The 21,315-nt window shown below is 32.9% G+C and overlaps 1 protein-coding gene across 1 annotated transcript; it reads right to left on the minus strand.

The window, feature by feature from the left end:
* Positions 1-19,465: 19,465 nt before the first annotated feature.
* Positions 19,466-20,341, minus strand: LOC145043833 (RING-H2 finger protein ATL8-like). Its single transcript, XM_078992596.1, has one exon. It carries the CDS (start codon positions 20,243-20,245, stop codon positions 19,676-19,678), a length of 570 nt encoding a protein of 189 aa, XP_078848722.1. The 5' UTR covers positions 20,246-20,341; the 3' UTR covers positions 19,466-19,675.
* Between the last annotated feature and the right edge of the window lie 974 nt (positions 20,342-21,315).

The following is a 21,315-nucleotide window of genomic DNA, read 5'->3' on the forward strand; positions in this document are numbered from 1 at the left end:
ATTATATGATACATGCTACCCTATTGTAATATCATAGACCCTCAGATCATGATTGTTGATTCTATTCATCCGATGGTCCAGATCTGTGCATTCTGGCACACAATAGTTACTGAAAACAATATAACCTATATATATATATATATATATATATATATATATATATATATATATATATATATATATATGGGTAAAGTGAATATACCTAACAACCTTATATAAGCTTAAGTACCTAACTCCATAATACTACATCGGTTTGTATCATATTTACATTGTAATTGCCTAAGGTTCTTAAACTTTAACCCCATAACTTGATTACTTCCAAAATCTTTAGACTTTCAACAATATTTGTCTTTTACATCACGTCTTTCTATCGAATACTACCTGACGGACTTCATATCCTACTGCTACAAATGAAAGGATGTAGGAGAAATATAATGATGAATTTCCAAATTTTTTTGAAGTAAATCAAGTTTATGGGTGAACTTTAAGAACCTTTGATGATTGCAATGAAAATTTAATGCAAAATGACGTAGTTTGATGATGTTAGGTACCTAAGCTTATATAAGGTTGTTAGGTATATTCACTTTATCATATATATATATATATATATATATATATATATATATATATATATATATATATATATATATATATATATATATATATATATATATATATATATATATATAAAATAAGGTGGAGTATCATTATCTTTAAAAAGTTTGGTTAGTGTCACTTAAATAGAGCATAGTTAATATTATCATCTCTCCACTTATTTTAATCTAATTTTGTCTCACTATAAAGTTTGTACATCACGCATTTTAGCTGTATTAAAAGACCGATTTTTAATTAATTAATGTGTAATAAGAAATGGAATTTTTTATATTGAGCTGTTGTGTTTGTTTTTGTCATTTAATATGTTTTGGAAAGATAATGAGTTGGTGATTCCGTTCTAAAACTCAGATTTCCTCTATTTTATCTAGTTAAATTCGATAAATTTTGTATGGTTTTTGATAGGACAATCAAATTACGGCCTGAGTTTTGAATTGGAAATAAACATTTAGGAGAGGTGTAGAACAGTAACATATGACTCGCAATGATTCTTAAAAACTTAATAGTTAACCGTGTTGTCACGCTACACGTCATATAATAACTTCTAAATGATTAATACTTAACGATACTGCCACACTACGCCTTATGTAATTGTAAAACTTGAAAAAAAAAAAATCAACTTTCGACTAAATAAGTATTGAAACTTAAGACTTTTTTAAGCCGTTTTTTTTTTTTTTTTTTTTTTTTAATATAATAGGTGTGAGATCCGTGTATTATACAAGTTTATTAAAAAAAGTTTAGTACAAAATTATAAGGATTACATATTTTTTTTAAAATAATAATTTTACATAAATTAAAAATATATAATAAATAAAGTAAATAATTGCATATATAATGTAAGATATTTGAAAGGTTGTAGATCATTTATTATGAAATTTAATAGAAGGATCTATTTTACATATGTAAATCTTATTAAAATGTGGATTTTAAATTTAAGAAAGTAAAAAACTACAAAAAAAATAATAAGTGGAAAAATAATAATTCAAAAACTTTTAGAAAATAACATGTGTTAAATTCAATGAAAATATGATATTTGGCAAAATTGATTTTTGTTAGGTTAGATAGAACCAGACAAATCGACTTGTTATAACTTATAGCAACAAATGGAGAAAATGAAGGTTTAAGAACATTTATATTTATATTTTTTCCTAACATCTCTTCTTTAGTGTCTTATTCATGTTATTTTGCAAGAATCCTTCAATTTTTTTTTTTGTAGCATTTGTTTATTGTTATAAGACTTTCATCTATTGCCGTATACAAGTACAAATTTGATTCTAGACTATTAATTCAATGTTATTTTTCTAGTATATGTATATTTCTTAGAATACGCCAAATATTTATAACATATTTTTTAAAGTATTTTTAATTGCATTGTTTATAGTAAATCTCTATAATAGTCATAATATTTTGGTTCATTTTATGAAAAAATCTTAAATTTTATTTTGTTATCATAAAAGTCTCAATTATCGGATAAAAAATTCAAATCAATCAATTTTTACCGGTAAACTATATTTTACCCCGTTAACTCTAGAAAAGTTTCATTTATTTTTTGCACAAATTATGAAAAAATCCCAAAATTTTATTTTACTCAAATATTTTAGTCTTTCAAAAAAATTTTGAAAATTTCTTGGTTCTAAAAAATTGCATGTTCCTAAACATTTGTTACACTTTAAGAACTATTTTCTATAATGTAAATGGAAAAAAACATTGTTGTCTTTCGTACAAACTCGGTCGAGAACAAGTCCATCATTACATCATTTGACATAGTAAAAATCACAATTTTATATAATAGTTTTCCATCTAAAACATAGCTTCATTTTATATATGCATGTCAAACCAAAAGTGGTCATAGAAGTGAATCCAGAGAAGAACAAACACTATGTTTCTTATTGACATGCGAAGTAATTAATCCATGGAGTAATTGTTCGTATATGCTTAAAATTTAAGGATAAAATTCATGTTCTTCTCTAGAACTTGTACCACCTCACCTAACATACTATTGTTTTATTAACGGTTGAATGCATTAAAAAACTACACTCTAACAAAGACCTAGATAAAAGGAACCAATTACATCAAATTTAGAAGAGGATTTTGAAGCCAATCATTCCATTTAACTTGAAACTTATACATCCTATGAACTAGCTAGCTAAAAGCAATTGAAACTATGTCATCAAACATTTTGTTATTTCTCGATTTATTTGTGTCATAGACAAATCTGTTTCTAAAATTCAAAACTGTGCACCATTCAGTGATTATGATCACTTCGAGAGCTGCTTTACGAGCCACATACATATGCAACGTATCCACAAAACTAGGTAAATCACCAATAAGAATAAGATTAGATAAATCTATATCACACCAACGACTATAATTGAGAAGAATTTGGGATGCCACTTCACACTCGATGAGCACATGTTGAATAGCTTATAGTGTATTGATCGGTTTGTCATCAGTCAATGGTTTCTTATATAAACATAATAGTTGTTTTTCCTTTAATCTACTTTTAGGTAGATTATAATAAGGTTTTTAATACATAATTTTAATATTATATAATACTTGTGACATATGTCTATGTAAGAAATGGATCATATGGAAGATGATGAGTTCAAAATGATGTTAACATCAATGTTTTTTTGGTAACTAGTTGATTATTTATTAAATAATATGATTATTTATAAATAGTTAAAACATAGATCCAATTTAGGTTGCATGTAAACTTAAGGGTTTTATGTTTTTTTTAAAAAAAACCTAAATCCTATCAGTAGTATCTGAGCGTTTTCGTTTGTTTTCAACTGAATTTGCTATAATTGTTCAATTTGATCAAATTAGGGTTTATAGATATTAAACCCTAAAAGACTATAATTTCGACTAGGGTTAGGGTTTTTCGAAACCCTAGCCTTCTTCCCTTGGATTTCGAAATTTAGGTTAGGGTTTTGAAACCCTAGCCTTCCTCACCAAGTTTTCGAAAATATGGCTTGTTGTTAGGGTTACCTATTTTAGATAATTATTAGTTTAATCTAAATTAAATGGGATAATTATAAAATTGGATATATCCAACACCCTAATTTTTGAAAATTAGAGGGTTAAGATTAGAATTAAATTATTTGATGAATTTAATTTCTTAATCCTCATCTAATTTAATATTTTAGTTAATTTTTAAATTAATAGATAAGTATTGAACTATTTGGTTTATTTTAATTGTAAATTAATAGTCTATTAATTTTTGTAATTTAAATTATAAACGTAGTATTTTGAAAAGTTTTAAAATACACCTTATACTATGTGTAAAATTAAATGTTTAATTATTACTATATGTATAAGACTAAGTCAGTCAAATTATTAGTACGCCTCATTTACGAAGCTAGTCTATAAGGGGGTATAAGAAAACTACCTATAAAATGATAGTTAAATGAGTGTCCACTCTCATCCACCATTTCCTTGATTAGTAGAGGGTCGTTAGCCGAACGGATTTGATAGGAAAACTAATTCTCATTAAAAGTATAATGATATTAAAAGTACTAGAACCTTATTTTATTAACATCTCAAATCTAGTTACTTTACGAAAATTGTGAATTTGTATGCTAATCATGAAATTGCACATTACATTTTATAAGTCATTAGTGGAGCGTGTGTGGTTAACCAGCACACTAATAGTGACTAATAAAGAGTTATAATGAGCATCTCATAAATTATCATCGTTGATGGATTGTATATGGTTTACCAACACATCAACTTGGATGATAAATGGCAATGAGGTTACCAAACACATTTGCATGGTTATTCACATCTTGTTTGTGATCCTTCGTATTAGGGGTGTTCACAATCCGATTTTTTCGGTTTTTAGGTCAAATCGAAGCGAAACCGTTAGTAACGGTTTTTGTCAAGCAAAAACCGAAGCCGAACCGTTGAAAATTTAAAACCAAACCAAACCAAACCGTTACTAATGGTTTGGCTTCGGTTTGGTTTCATGGTTTGGGCTTTTCAGGCCCATTTTAGTCGAGTCCATTAAACTAATTTGGTAAAAAAAAAATATGCATTATTAAAGCCATTAAAACAACTAAAATTCTGCCAAATATTGTTAAAAAAATTGCAATATTAAAAAATTTTCATCACAACTGTTCCAAATCTCTGTCAATCAATTAAAAACAAATTTGACCAGAGTGGAAGAACGAGATGTTAAGCAACCAGTTAACCTAAATCAAAACAACCAGTCAATCGAAGATCAAAACCTGCAAATGATATTGAAGATCAGAACAACGATGTAAACGTTATGCATCTTCTAATTTGCAGTTTCCTGTAAGTAATACCAACTGATCTTAACACTAACATTATGCTATTATTATACAACTTTGCTAGTAAAAATAAATAATACCAAACAAAAATTTAACGATTCTACCCCCATAACACACATTATTGTTGTGGTCATTACCTTACCATTCAACCATTTGTAATCTGCACACACAAAAAAAAAGTTCATTAATCCCATTAAAAAAGTAAATCAAACTCTAAAAATGGGACATGTTTCATGATCATTACCTTGCCATTCATTTCTTTAAGAGTTGTACTTGCAGTTTCCTCAGTAGTGTACTCAATAAATGCAAAACCTTTTGACTTTTTTTTAGATCTTGTCTATTATAATCTTAACTGTAACATGAATTAACCAATTATATTGTTATGGTTTGAGAATAACTATGTTTTTTTCATGTTTAGAGTAAAATGACATAATTACCCTCAACAAGCTCTCCAAAACCTTCAAATTCCACACGTAAATTTTTCTCAGATGTATAGAACGACAGACATGTCAATTGTCAAACCATATTTCATCATTTATGTTGGATTAGTGTCTAAGTCCATAACTATTTTGGTATGTACTTGACCCGATGGTGCATGGTCCTTTTGGGTTGCCTTCACCAAAGCAACTTGATAGGATGAATTATGGAGAGAAATGATTAAATATGATTTATTAATATATTATGAGAATAATATATTAAAGGAGAAATCATATTGTTTAATTAATATTAGTCAAGAATTAATTGGTAATTAGTTTTGTGACTAAAATAGATTAATTAAACTTAAGGGACTGGAATTGTAATTATAAAATTATTGCAATTTGGGCTATGGATTGCCTTATATTAAGGAGTGGACGAATTCTATCGGAAATCCCATGAGGAAATCGTCGAAGGCCTTAAGGAATGAAGTCCATGGGTTGCTTAGGGCTTAAGCATCCAAATTAGGGTTTCCTTGTTAGATAACCCTAATAGCCTAACTATATATACATCCCTTATGACCTAAAAACGTGGCTAAGCATCCTTCTAGGGTTTCACACGTTTTAGGGCAGCCTCCATCCTCTCTCCTCTTCATCCTCTTGCTCTTGGTGTTTGTGAACCATTAAAGGAGTGACATTTGTGACTCTAAGCTTTCTAAAGTCAACACAAGGAGGAATTAAGATTGTTATTACTACATAACAATCAAGGTATGATCTTAAACCTATTCTCATGTTAATATGATCACTTGAATGCTAGAATTAGGGTTTATAGTCTTGGATAACTTGCATGTACAATAGAGAAACCTAGATCCAAGCATTAGGGTTTGTATGAGCACATAGGATGTTCTTATGACTAAAACCCATCAGTGGTATAAGAGCCTGGTTGGTTTCTGTTGTATTGATGCTTTGTATGATTGAAAACTTCGATTTTTGGGTTTCTGGGGGCTGAACTCGCCGAGTCCATAGATGAACTCGCCGAGTTCATGCTGACTCGACGAGTCCATACCTAACTCGGCGAGTCGGCTGGTCAGATGGAGGGAAAACCGGAATTTGTTGTTGTTTTTGCTTAAGGATAGTTGCCTTATCTTATTAGATCAATATAAATCCGATTTTATGATATATTTGACTATATTCTTGATCTAATTAAAGATATTTATCAATTAATAAAATATTTGTTTCCTTATGTGATAATTGATTAATTATTTTGATTAAATTGGTAAATTGTTTTGCAAGAAATCATTAAATAAATCAAATATGGATAACTATGTGATTAAATGTTAATTAAGATTATTTGTTATTTGATCCTTGTTGTTATGAAAAGTTTCATATTTTCCCCTTTAGGTTTTATAGTTTAAATTTGAACTCAAAAGTTTTGTTGTTTTGAAATTTAAATAGTTAAAACCCTCATGTTTTGAAAAAGGTTTCAAAACTTGCCCTCAAGTTTTGGAATTTAAATTTTGATTAAAAGTTTAATTTTGATGTATATTTAAATTCTAACCCTAATGTTTTTGAAATGTTTCAAAACTTGCCCTCAAGTTTTGGAATTTAAAAGTTGATTAAAAGGTTTAATTAGGAATGTTAAATTCTAAAACCCTAGTAATGTTTTGAAAAGTTCAAATCACATCCTTGTGGTTTTATTCATTAATTAAGGTGTATAATTAAAAGAGGTTTAATAAATCCATACAAGTTTAGGTTTACAATTTAATTGAATTAAAAGTATAATTGTTAATTTTGACCACCTAGTACTTTAAAAGTGTAAAATACACCCTATACTATATATAACATTAAAAGTCTAACATTATATATATATATATATATATATATATATATATATATATATATATATATATATATATATATATATGTATGAGTAAAAGTCAGTCTTACCGTTAGTAGGCCTCATTCATGAAGCTGGTCTATAAGGGGTGTTTACGGAAATTGCCTATAACATGGCGATTAAATGAGTATCCACTCTTACCCACCGCACTCTTGACTAGTGGAGGGTCGTTAAATGAACGGGTAGGATAGGACAAAACCTTCCATTATAAGTATAATGAAATACAAAAGTAACTAAATGTTTTCACAAATTCCCAATCTTAGTTACTTAGGCAAAGTGAATTGATGCAATTCTATGAAATTACACTTTGTGCCCTTGCGAAGACGTTAGTGGAGCGTGTGTGGTTTACCGGCACACTAAATAGTTCTAAGCAAATGTAGCAAAGGGTGACTCAATGTTTTTCATAGTTCGGTGGAGCGTGTGTGGTTTACCGGCATATCGAATAGATGACTGTAACATGTGGGGGTACCATGTAAGTTTGCATGGTTATTCACACCCGCTTTGTGATCTCGGCATCCCAGTCACAAACTAAAGGGGCATATCGAGATTTAAACATGCCATTAAAATGTTCAATGAATCTCAAAGAATCTAGGAGTTTTCATAAATTTAAAACTTAAATTTTTTTTTCGTTTTTCATGGTGAAAAATTAGTGAATCGTCATTCACTTACCTTCAAATATTTTGCAACTAGATTACGACATCCCTTTTCTAGGTTGTGGCGTATTGTGTTGGGTCCTAGCCTTAATATCTCATTTGGGTGATTTATTAAGGACTCAATCAATCAACTAACTTGAATTAGTTTTCTCCCGTGTTGTAGATGTCAAAGTTCGACAACTATGGTCTTCCCAAATCCCGTGGAACAAGCATTCCACATGAAGATGGTATTCCACGATTCGATCGAGGATCAAGAAATCATTCTTCACTTCCTCCACCTCCTCCAGTTGTTCTCCTTAACCCACAAGATCGAAGAATTGAAAGGTTCAATATCACTAAGGCCCTATTGGAAATGAAACATGAAGATGGTAAATTCGTGTGTGCCCACATTCTAGGAATGAAATCACACATCGATAGGTTGATTATGTTGGGTGTGTCATTTCCCGATGAGTTGGCTGTGAACTGGGTTCTGCAGTCACTCCTTGAATCATATAATGAGTTCAAAAGAAAGTATTATATGATGGATCATGACAATAACCTCATTGACCTAACTTACATGCTCATTGTTGCTGAATCAGAAATGATTTGGCGAAGCAATGGAGCGTATTTGTTGGGAAAGTCAGCTGACCATGCTTCCGAGGACGTTCTAGGAGAACCGACCTGCCTTTGCTACCAAAAGAAAGTGCGTTGGATACAAGTCTGCCCAAAGAGCCTGAAGAGTCCAGAAGATGGGAGAGTCAAAGTGTATGGTTGCGCTTCAGGCAAAATCCACTATCTAACTCGATTAAGTTCCTATTCATTGATTCATGATACATAATGTGATAAGATTGCATTAGAATGTTTTGTAGGATCGATGAAAGGAAAGGAAGCTTGATGAAATAGAGCAAGATGAGTCTAATCACAAAGAAATGGATCTCGATCGCATAAATTTGAAGATTAGATTTTGAGCTTAGATAGTTATGATAGAGTTGTTAGAAATTTTCCTTTTGAATTGTAAGGACAATTGTTTTCCGCTGCTTTTATAAATAAAATAAATTTTCGTTTGACTTATTTATTTATTTGTTTATTCCCTTGCAATGAAATCGTTATGAAAATTGATGTTTTCATATTTCTACAACGAATGGATATGATTCTTATTTATGGAAATGTCGAAAATTTACCAAATAGGGAGAGTTTCTCATCGCCCAAATTTTAATTGGACAGAAATTTGGAATCATGCAACTTGGTTGCATGATGAATGAGAAATTTCATATTTGGAAATTAGACTAATTCATTGATAAAGTGTCAAGTGAAGGACTAGGAGATCGAGCACACAAAATTGTGTGTTGATCAAGTTCACCATAAGAGTAACAAAGATATTCGTCACGATTTACTAAATGTTTAGTAAATATGATTATACTTATAAGATTAAGTGTAATTCAGAATTGATTAAAAAGGTTTAAATCAATTGCAAAACGAATAAGAAGAATCAAGTAGGCAAAAAGATAAAAGGTTCTCCATTCTAAGAAGAAGGGAGAGTACCTTTTATGTTTTATGATAGGTCTTAATGATTAAGAACCATATCTCAAATGATCCTCTAAGTAAGTCTTAGTACAACTGAATGTCTAAGAAGAGGAATCAAGAATTGAAGAAATGGTTAAATCAAAAAGTCAATCATACTTCGTTCCAATAACAAGTCTTAAAGTTAAGATTGTGGCAATAAGTGACAAGTATTAAGAAGGCTTTTAACATTCATCAAATGTGGAAAGTTGTGATGTCTTGGATAAGACAAATACTAACTAGGACCATTTTATAAAGTGTTACGTTTTGATATAAACTACACTAACTCTTGAATATTTGATTGTCAAGAAATGTTTATTGGAAAGAGAATCTTATATGTCAAGGAGTCAGTGGAAGTCTTAATGGTCTTGAAAGGTTTCAAGAACAAATCAAATAAACCTTATCGATCATCACTAGCACACGAGTTGAGGTTTACAACCTATCGTGTTGACACTATTTTGTTTTCTATGCCATTCCAATTGAGTTAATTGTGCATATGAGTCCTATGAGTTCTCGTTTGAATGCGCAAAAGGCAAGGACCTTGATCAATGGAAAGTACTTTGATAGGCAAAGGTGAACTGCTTAACTACTTGGAAGACATGGTGGGCAGTTGTGCTACCATAAGGCAAGAAATCAAGATTAAGAAAGTTCGGTCCATATGAGTTTGAATTTGTTATAAACTTTGGTTTTAACAAATTCACATGGATAGGAACACATACACCGTTTAAATCTAAGTGTCATAAGATTTCCTCCTTCATGAAAATGATTGTGAGGAAATGCTTTCACTAAGAAAGATTTTAAAAGGATAGTGATTGTAAAATTGCATTCTCAAATTCGATTATGGTTACGGTATCCCTTTCCATGATTTGAGTTGTGAGGTTTGGCAATTAGTCTTAGATGTTTAGACACACATATGAACTATCTAAGGCAAAGGTGTATAAGTTCAAGAAGCTTTGATAAAAGATTATCAAAGCACTAAGTATTAAAAACATGGACTTAAGAAATTCAATAGACATTGTTTTTCTGAAAGTTAAGATATTTATAAATACATGTCGAAGCTAGTGGGAGCATAAGTGTTATGTTTTATAATAATCATCATGATAGTGGGAGCATAAATGTTATGATTGTATGATTATTAAGAAAGGTATTGCAAATTGGCAATATTAATTATAGAAAACAAGAGTCATTCTTTGCAAAGTTGTAAGGATGGAATAGTTGTTTTGCTATAATTAAGGGAGAGAATATTATGCTTCATTTAAAATCTAAAGGCTTAGGTTGAGAAATGTTGATAAATTTAGTCAAAGGTACATAGTGTGTTCTTAAAATTTCGATTATGATTACGGCATTCCTCTTCACAATTCGAATTTTGAGAACATATCAAATAAAACATTATGCATCGTGTCCCATACGCTTCGGGTATAGGATCGATTGCAAATGCTTTAATATTTGACCATTCTAAAATTTTCCAAATGTTTAGCGCATTTAAAGGGAAAAAGGACTAGAATCGGTTTTTGACCAAAATAATTAAACAACTATCAAAGGACAATCCAAAGTTCGCCGAGGATTGATCGCTTGTGAGTAGTTGGAAGTATAGTATTGGAAAATATGGAAATGTTTCCATATTAGATGGACCATATCGATATTATTATAAATAGAAAAAGATTCTATTAAGAATGAATTGTCATATGAAAAATATGGAAACGTGTCCATATTTGGAATTAAATATTGAAAATCTATATCTAGATTAGAAACTTTTATGCAAAAGGATGTTCAAAGGAATGTACTTTGAGTGAGAGACATCATATCTAAGGAATTGTCTTGTAACAATTTTCGATAGAGGACTTTGTAATTTTATTAACAATAGTCTTTGTGACTTTGGTGCAGTGACATTACAAAAGGATCATTGCATAAACTGTTAGAATCTAGCATATTCTATAAGTAGCAAGAATTTTATGTTCTTACACTTATGAAAAAGGATTAGGAGTTGTGAAATGAGAATGATTGGAAATGTGTTCAATTTGATCTATTTCACAAAGTAAGAACCATAGGTAAACATTGTGTGCATGCTAGGAGCATGGGACAAGTGTAGTAATAATTCAAGTAAGAAGTTGATTACCCGAAACGACAAATAATGAGTAATCGATATGGTGATAAACAAAAGGTGTTTTATTTATACTCAAAGTTTGAGGCCATATGGGATTAATATTATTCTTGTGTTTCACTTTGCATGTTTTGACTTCCTGAATAATTTAATTAGTTGAGAACAGTCAAATTATTCGAACGAGCCACAGTCGTTCATATGTTGGAAGTAGATATGAAATGAAGACTGTCATGAATTGGTGTGTGGATTGTCTAAAAGGGTATTAGACATAAGCAAATGCTTGCTGCAACGTTTATGAGTGCTTATGAATAAGATTTGAGCATTGGATTAAACCCACGCTCACTTGGATCACTCCATGAATTGTATCATGAGTGATTGGTGAGACGATAACATCTTATATTCTTGAAACCGAGATGTGTGAGTTATATCTTGCAAATCGGTTGCACATTGATAATATGTAAAAGCACCAGTAACTTGGGGTCATAAAAAATATTGTTGTGTGTGATTCGGTGAGTGAGTACAAGCAAGAATTGTATCAAAGTTTATCCGTTCCTTTTATCCAAAGTAGGATAAAAGCGATATCATTGGGCCCCTCGATGATTTAGTGATGACAAACGTAAATGCCCGGCCGGGCTAGGGCTAATTTGATTTGTTCAATTAGTCAGTCGTCATAAATCGAAAGTCGAGAAATAGTACAAAGATAATGATTCGAAATCATATCTCATACGATATCTAGAATGGAGGAATATATAATCCCTTATCTAAACAACACGCGTATCTGATAGGATCAGAGTTGACAACGGCTTTGGAAATCTACGATTGTAGATCAGGATTTGAAGTCATACGCATAATAGTTATTAGACTTATCCAAGTGGGAGACTGTTGGATTAGTGTCTAAGTCCATAACTATTTTGGTATGTACTTGACCCGATGGTGCATGGTCCTTTTGGGTTGCCTTCACCAAAGCAACTTGATAGGATGAATTATGGAGAGAAATGATTAAATATGATTTATTAATATATTATGAGAATAATATATTAAAGGAGAAATCATATTGTTTAATTAATATTAGTCAAGAATTAATTGGTAATTAGTTTTGTGACTAAAAGAGATTAATTAAACTTAAGGGACTGGAATTGTAATTATAAAATTATTGCAATTTGGGCTATGGATTACCTTATATTAAGGAGTGGACGAATTCTATGGGAAAGCCCATGAGGAAATCGTCCAAGGCCTTAAGGAGTGAAGTGCATGGGTTGCTTAGGGCTTAAGCATCCAAATTAGGGTTTCCTTGTTAGATAACCCTAATAGCCTAACTATATATACATCCCTTATGACCTAAAAATGTGGCTAAGCATCCTTCTAGGGTTTCACACGTTTTAGGGCAACCTCCATCCTCTCTCCTCTTCATCCTCTTGCTCTTGGTGTTTGTGAACCATTAGAGGAGTGACATTTGTGACTCTAAGCTTTCTAAAGTCAACACAAGGAGGAATTGAGATTGTTATTACTACATAACAATCAAGGTATGATCTTAAACCTATACTCATGTTAATATGATCACTTGCATGCTAGAATTAGGGTTTATAGTCTTGGATAACTTGCATGTACAATGAGAAACCTAGATCCAAGCATTAGGGTTTGTATGAGCACATAGGATGTTCTTATGACTAAAACCCATCAATTTCCTAGCAGTTTCTCTCTTTAACTGCAATTTTCCTTTAACAATAAGTACATTTAATAACAACAGGGAATATTAATAACATATTTGCATTTCTATAAAATAATGCTTAAAATATGCAACGTACTTATTACAAAAAGCTTCTTTATTTCTTGCTCTAACAGATATAACACCAGGAACACTGTAACGTCCCATTTCTGGTATGTGATTTAAATATAGTATTTTCCTTCCTTAAGAGGAACTCGACGAGTTAATAGCCCGACTCGTCGGGTAGATATGGGATTTGCACGCATTTTATTTGGCGACTCGACGAGTCCATATTCCGGACTCGACCAGTTCGCTTCTCTGGAAGAAACCCTAAATCCCAACATTTATACCCTATTTAAATGTCATTATAGCCTCCCACCCCATCCTCCAGCACCCTTTAGAGCATTCCTCTGTAAACCCTAGTCCCCATTGTTGAGCCTGAGTGTTTTGTGATAGCTTGGGAGTTGTAGAAGAGAAGGAAGGAAAGAAGATCATTAGAAGAGAAAGGAGATCCAAGAGCTAGCTTCCATCTGCTTCATATTATGGTAATAAAGTTATTACCTTGTTTATTCTTCCATTAAACCCTCTTTTATGCTTGTTTATGTCTCTTTTGGAGCTTTATATGATTCAAACTCGAGATTTGAGCTCTCCTTAGGATGGAGACCACATATCTGGATGTTATTGAGATCTAGGAACTCTACGTAGCTACCTTTATGCAAATATAGCCTTGTTCCAAAACCTAGGTGCTTAGTGTTGGCTGATTTTGGTGTTTTAGCCCTATTCTCGTGTGCATGCACGTAAAGTTGGAAACTTTATGTGCAAAACCAGCCCTAGAAACTCAGATTTATGCATTGGATGCACTGAAGTTGACTAGAATTGACTGTATAGTAATGGCATGCAGGAGACTCAGTGAGTCCATATTCCGGACTCAATGAGTCCATATTCTGGACTCGGCGAGTCCAAGGAAATCTTTTTGTCTCAAGAACAGACTCGACGAGTTGTTCATACAACTCAGCAGGTCATAGACTGGACGTGTTCATATGATGAAGGAGAACTCACCGAGTTGTTCATACAACTCGGCGAGTCGGATGAAGTTAGATTGGACGTTAGTATGGAAGAAGAACTCGTCGAGTTGTTACCAAACTCGACAAGTTGAAGCGAGTAGAGGATTAGAAAAGGTGTTAGGGACTCGGCGAGTTGGCGACCCAACTCGGTGAGTCCGGTCAACTAAAAGTTGACTATAACCAGGAAGTTGACTTTGACTAGGGGTAAAATAGTCATTTTACCATGAGAATAGTTATCAGTATCTGATTTAGTGTTTATGAGATTTTAGTCGGGGAGTTCCAGAGCAACAGTCAGCCAGTTTCAGATTTAGCATCTCAGCAGCCAGCGTTACGAGGTGAGTTTCCTTCCAGTAGGAACGGGTCTACGACCACAATGCTGGCCCGTTTAGTTAGAAGTAGTTCCGGACTTCGGTCCGATGCAGTAGTTCAGTGTGCTTGGTGTCTTTGTGATTCAAGCATGTCTTCGTGTTATGTGTTTCGGACTTCGGTTCGATGCAATATGCAGTATATGTATTATCTTAGTAGTTATGATTATGTTATGCTATGTTCAGTCAGTTTCCGGACTTTGGTCCGATGCAGTTTCTGGACTTCGGTCCGATGCAGAGGGTAAGGCCCTGGTTAGTTCGAGACTTCGGTCCGATGCAGTTTCCGGACTTCGGTCCGCTGCAGAGAGAAAGGCCCTGGTTAGTTCCGGACTTCGGTCCGATGCAATTTCCGGACTTCGGTCCGATGCAGAGGGCAAGGCCTTGGTTAGTTTCCGGACTTCGGTCCAATGCAGTGGGCAAGGCCCACTATGTGCTTTATGTGTTATTGTTTGGTATGTGGCACTTTGGGGGAGCTCACTAAACTTCGTGCTTACAGTTTCATTTTTGGTTTCAGGTACTTCCACTAGCAAGGGGAAGAGCTCGGGTTGATGGCATGACACACACCACAGTTACAGCTTTTATCCTGAGAGTTTTACTCAGATATTTTTATATGTTTGATACAGTTTTGATTTGATCCATTTGATATGACATTTTGAGATACATGCTTCATGGGCTATTATATGACATTTATATATTATGGTTTTAGTTATGTTTTAAAACAAAAATTTTTGGGTTGTATTTTTGGGACATTACAAGTTGGTATCAGAGCCTTGGTTTGAGGGATTCAGGCACACTTTCGGGTACGACTAGACTCAAACTAAGGAAATGGTAAAAGGTTTTCAAACGAAAAATGTTTTCGAAAGAAACTTAAAAAGAAAAAAGAGTTTTTGAGAAAGAGAAAAGGGTGTGGTGCATGCGATCAGCTGAGCTCAAGTAAGAACTCCTAAATTACCCATACAAGTTTATGTTTTGATTATCAGTTTCAGTTTCAGTAGAACAGAATGCTAGAATAGGACTAAGGATCTAGGAGGATGCCTTATGTGCCTTTTGTATGTGTTTTAGCTTTATGAGAATTGCATGCTAGTATTGAGTAGACAGTATTAGGATAGCATATTTAGGTTATGTCTGATAGTATGAGCTTAGCATTGTATGCTAGTAAAATTTATCGTTATAAGGATAGATTTTCTTGAGTAGTTTCCTGTGCCCGAATGCTTCTTGCTTTGTGCTTTGTGGGACTCAAAGTGATGGGAGTTAGTCATTAGGTGAATACGTCACGTTACATGTGATCAGGGTCGAATAATCTCAGAGTGATGGATTTGGTCCTAGTGCGTAGCTCTTGTCTGAGTCTAACCGTTGTAGGGACGAGTCTTATACTCGAAGGATTATCTGAGCCTCGTCATATGTGATGGTATTCAAGTGATGGGTAATTGGCATTACAAGGAGGCCTTCAGTTACTGAGGACTGGTTTGGGTTGAGTCAAAATTTTCCCTAGGGCAAGCCTAGGATGAGAGTAGCAGAGATTAGTAGCACTTATGCTCCCACTAGCTTTGACACATATTTAGAAAACAGTTGGACTTCTAAATATCAATACTTATTGACTTCCTTAGTTCATATTTCTAATACCAGATGCTTCGATAAACCTTTATCTGAGCTCCTCAAACTCATACACCTTTCCTTAGATAACCCATACGTGTGTCTAAACAATTCTAGAACTTATAGAAATAAGTCTCGAATGTTCAAACTAGTTTCCCAATCTCACAATTCGAACTATGAAGAAAGATGTTGTAATCATAATCGAATTCGAGAATGCAATTTATACAATCGCTATCTTCTCAAAATCTCTCTTAGTGATTGTGACACTTAGATTTTTATGGTGTATATGTTCCTATCCATGTGAATTTATCATAATCATAAGACAATGTTTGTGGCAAATTCAACTCATATGGAATGAACTTGTTTAATCTTAATTTCTTGCCCCATGATAGCACGAGTACCCACCATTGCTTCCAAGTTGATCAGCAGCTCACCCATACCAATCAATGAACTCTCACTTGATCATGGTGCTTTGCTTTTATGCTATCAAATGAGATCTCGTAGAACTTACATGCACGGTCAACTTGTCAGAATTGGCACAGAAATAAGAATTATGTCAACACGATGGATTGTAAAACTCAAGTCGTGTGCTAGTGATGTACCATAGGTTTACTCTTGATTAGTTCTTGAAGCTATTCAAGATCCTTAAGACTCCCACTGACCTCTTGACATATAAGGTTCTCTGATCAAGAAACATTTCTTGACAAACAAATACTCAAGAGTTAGTGTGTGTCTTTCTCAAGATAAAATCTACACACAATTTGTATTGGTTGGTCTTTGTCTTATCCAAGACATCACAACTTATCAAAAAATGCAAGTGTAAGAACATTCCTACTTAAGATTATATCACTCAAGTCATAATCTTGGAGTACGACTCTAAGACTCGACTTTGGAACGAAGTACGATTCATCTTATTGACTTAACCACTTCAACAATTCCCGATTCCTCTTCTTAGCCATACTGGTGCACTAAGATGTCCTTAAAGGATGAATTGTGATATGGTTCTATCATTCACTAAGACGATCATAAAACATGATACAAAAGTACTTTCCCTTCTTCTTAGATTGGATAAACTTTTTATCTTTCTGCCTTATTGATTTTTCTTATTCGTTCTTCCATTCATTAAAACTTTTCAATGATTCAGAATCACGCTTAATCTTGTAAGCATAACCACATTTACTAATCTTTTAGTAAATATGACGAATAACCTTCTTGTTAGTTGTGGCAAACTTGGCTAGCACAAAACAATGTGTATTAGATCTTCTAGTCCTTCACTTGACTCACATTCTTATGTGAACAAGGAATTAGTCTTAATTTCCTAAGTATCAAGATTTTCATACATCACATAACTCAAATCATATGATTCCAAGCTTCTGTCCAATTGAAACTTGGGCGATGCGAATTTTTCCTTATTTAGAAAATTACGACACTACCATAAATAACATAACTAAGAATCACATCCACTTATTATTGCTTATAATAGAAACATACAAACATCAATTTTCACAACAATACCATTGCAAGGTTATATAAATAAATAAGATAAAAACCAAAATTTATTTTATTTATAAAAGGTACGGATGGTAAGGGTTCCGGTGAATTCATAGAGTTAGCTAAATTGATATGATAAAAACATGGTAGGTGGGATAAGACAGTTGGTATAACTTGAGAAATTCATTAATATAAGTGTTAGTTTTGTGTTTGATGTATTCATAAATTGTAGATTAGATCTTTATATTAACATTAGCTAATGTGTTTAAACATTTATAACATTCAAGCAATGCTTGTCTAAGATTTGAAATGATGATTACATTGGAATCTAGATTTGATACATACATGATAATCATTTTTACAAAATGCAAATAAATTCGTTTTTTCCATTCTTTTATTCTTTTATAACGGTTATTTTTCTCAACGTCCTAATTTGTTTTTGTAATTTTTTCAAAAAAAAACATCCTACTCCAAACCATTTTCCAAACACTTAGGCCATGTTTGATTTATTAGCTTTTAGCTGAAAAACTATCTGATAGCCGATAAAAAACGATGCTTGGTAAAACTAGACGAACAGCTAGCTGAAACATACAAAATGATATAAAAGAACTTTTAAATGAATGTGTTTCTATAATTAATTAAAAAATATATTAAAAAAAAAAAACTATCTAAGTAACTTTTTAAAAATCTAGCTTATAAACTACTCTTTGATTTGCAAACAACTTTAAAAAAATTCGAAAAATCAGCTAACTTATCAGCTAGTGTAGCTAACTTATCAGCTAGGTGTAACACACTAAATACAGCCTTTGCTAATCAATATTTCTTCCATCCAAGAAAAAGCGGTAATCAATATTTCTTCCATCCAAGAAAAAGCGGTCCTCTTTATTCCAAGTTGTTACATAAAACAACCTTTTCTTTCGAACTTCAGTCGTTTAGTTACATTAACATGTTGGCAACTTTATTTTAATGTTCAACGAAATTTACATGAACGCCAAAAGAGGTTGTGTGATTTAATACACATTTGTTTTAAAATCATCCTAAGAATTATTTGCACATTCATAAACATAGAGAGCAAATAAATTTCAAAGAAAGTAATTACACAATCTTACAACTATCGAAGCAAATTAATCAACATATTTTGGGTAATTTCATTAGCTTTTCTTTTACCACTTGTGTCCCTTTATTGATTTTGTTGTATACATTATATAATTTTCTAATTACCGACACTATATAATAACATTAATAATGTAAACTCATGCACCTTATTATTAAATTACATAACAAGTCAAACATTATATTTCTCCAAAAAAAATAACAGATTAGGTCTTTCCACTAGTATTTGTCTTATTGATGAAGTGGTGTAAAAGAATACACTTATATACACATGCAATATGAATGAATGATTTTTATCAATCTTTTGCGTGTGGAGTGTGTCAATTTCACACATATACAAGATTCATCATTTTTTTGGATAAACAATTACCCTAAAATTATGCATCCATGAAGATTTCATTTCCCAAATTTGAACTGATTCGAGTTCTTGGTGAGGATTTTTCGATTTTAAAAGTATGTTTGATGCACATGCACTCAGCCACTCACTACAGTTTCATTGATCATTGGATCCCAATTTAATGGGATCAATCTTGCAATTGAAGCTCAATTATTTGTTGTTTTACCAAAAGGACAAAGAAAAGGAACAAACAGGAATGTCTGTCGAGTATAAACCAGAGAGAATATATCTTTACAGCATACAAACAAGTTAAATTGTGATTAAAATCATGAAGCTGATAAAATATCTCCTGTTTTTACAGTTTAAATTCACACATATTCAGATAAACTGTAGTTATATAGGATAATCATGTTTGTTTGAAGATGATTTCACCTAATTAATTACTGTACAGTTCTAAACCTAACTACAAATTGAAATGAATCAAATCGGTAGTTTTCAAGCTAGGGCAAAAACCTGTCGATCGAAGCATTTGTTGATATATGATTCGCAGTCTGAGCTGCAGTGGATTCACCGCCGGGAACTTCACCGCATTTCTTACATCTCGGCGGAGCTACTAAGATCTGGCGACAAGACGGACACGAGGAGTGAGATCCGAACCAAGTGTCAATGCACATGACATGAAAACCATGTCCGCACCTCGGCAACACTCTGATCTCATCACCGGAGACGAATTCCGTCAAGCAGATAGCGCAGTCGGGGAATTTCTCCGCCATTGTTTCTGTGGAGTAGGTGAGCTTCGGGAGAGCTTTGAGGACTTTTTTCTTTAGACCTTTGTTTGCTGCCGCTGGTGGAGAGTGGTCTGTACGACCGATAATGACTATGCCGGAGATCCGACGGATCCAGGTGCAGCGAGCGACTGCGACGAGACCGAGGACGCAGATTAGGGCACATAAAAGGGCGGCGAGGATGACGACAAAGTCGGAGTCGACATTGGCGGGGTCCTGCTGTTGCTCGGAGACGGCGGTGGTGGATGAATTTTGACCTCCGAGCATCCTGAAATGACGAGACATCTGTGTGTGTATGTGTTTTTGTGTGTGTGTGTGTTGGTGGGTTGCTTTGGAGGAGTGGAAAGTATCTGAACACAGGGGACGAGGGGAGCAAAGAGGTTTTATAGGGGATCAGTTGCCAACCGTTAAAACGTTATACGGATCATAACAAATATACGTACACAAATTATAATTGGATAATGCAAAATATAAATAAACCAGTAAAATAATATATTTTTTTAATGTTTTTATTTTTTAAAAAATTAAATAAAAATCAAAATAATAAATTAATTTTGGCAGGATCCTATGAAATAACAACCTCATTTGGCATCGAACCCTGCAAAATGGCTATTATTAAAATTTCAAAATTTTTATTTTATTGTTTTTATAATGGGATATATAAAGTCTTAATATTTTAATTGATTTGATATGGATGTATATTATCTTTTTTATACTCAAGTCTTAATTACCGGGATTTATTGACACGATTGCCCTTTTTTGCGGGTGGAATCGGTTTATTTGTGATGTGACACTAAAAGCTTACGTGGACAATTGTTTCATTAAATTAGAGGCTTATGTGGAGTTTTCGACCTTACTTAAGCACTAGACCTTTAATCCTTCATGAACCCTAGTCTCGTATTTCACAAACGAAAAGCTGAGAATGTCGTCTTCTTTATCTGTTGGAAGCAAGGCAGTGAGAAGGTTCAATCGCCCTCAAAGGACACATTGTGATTATGGTGACCCCGTTTGGAAGGTGTACTTCATGCAAAATATGAAATCCTAGAAGAAGATTCATTGGATGCCTAAATTATAGGGTTAGTTGTTAAATATTGAAATTCTTCATCTTTTAGTTTCTTTTCTTTCTTTAATCTCAGGTTATCTAAGATTCAAGTAAGGATTGCAAATTCTTTTAATTGGGTGGATCTTGTACTATGTAATCTGTGGTACAAGGACTTTGCTCTTACAATTGCAGAATGGGTGGAACAGAGACTGCACAATGGGTGGAACAGAGACGTAGAACAAATGGAAGAAGTAGTAGTAAAAGTTGTTCCAACTCAAGTATAAGGAGCAAGAGTTTTTATTATGGTGTAACG

The sequence above is a fragment of the Lactuca saligna genome, chromosome 4, assembly GCF_052625555.1.
Source record: "Lactuca saligna cultivar CGN05327 chromosome 4, ASM5262555v1, whole genome shotgun sequence".
In the NCBI taxonomy this organism is placed as follows: Eukaryota; Viridiplantae; Streptophyta; class Magnoliopsida; order Asterales; family Asteraceae; genus Lactuca; species Lactuca saligna.

Coding starts and splice junctions, on each gene's coding strand:
- LOC145043833 (XM_078992596.1), bottom strand. CDS start 20,245: ATGTCTCGTCATTTCAGGATGCTCGGAGGTCAAAATTCATCCACCACC.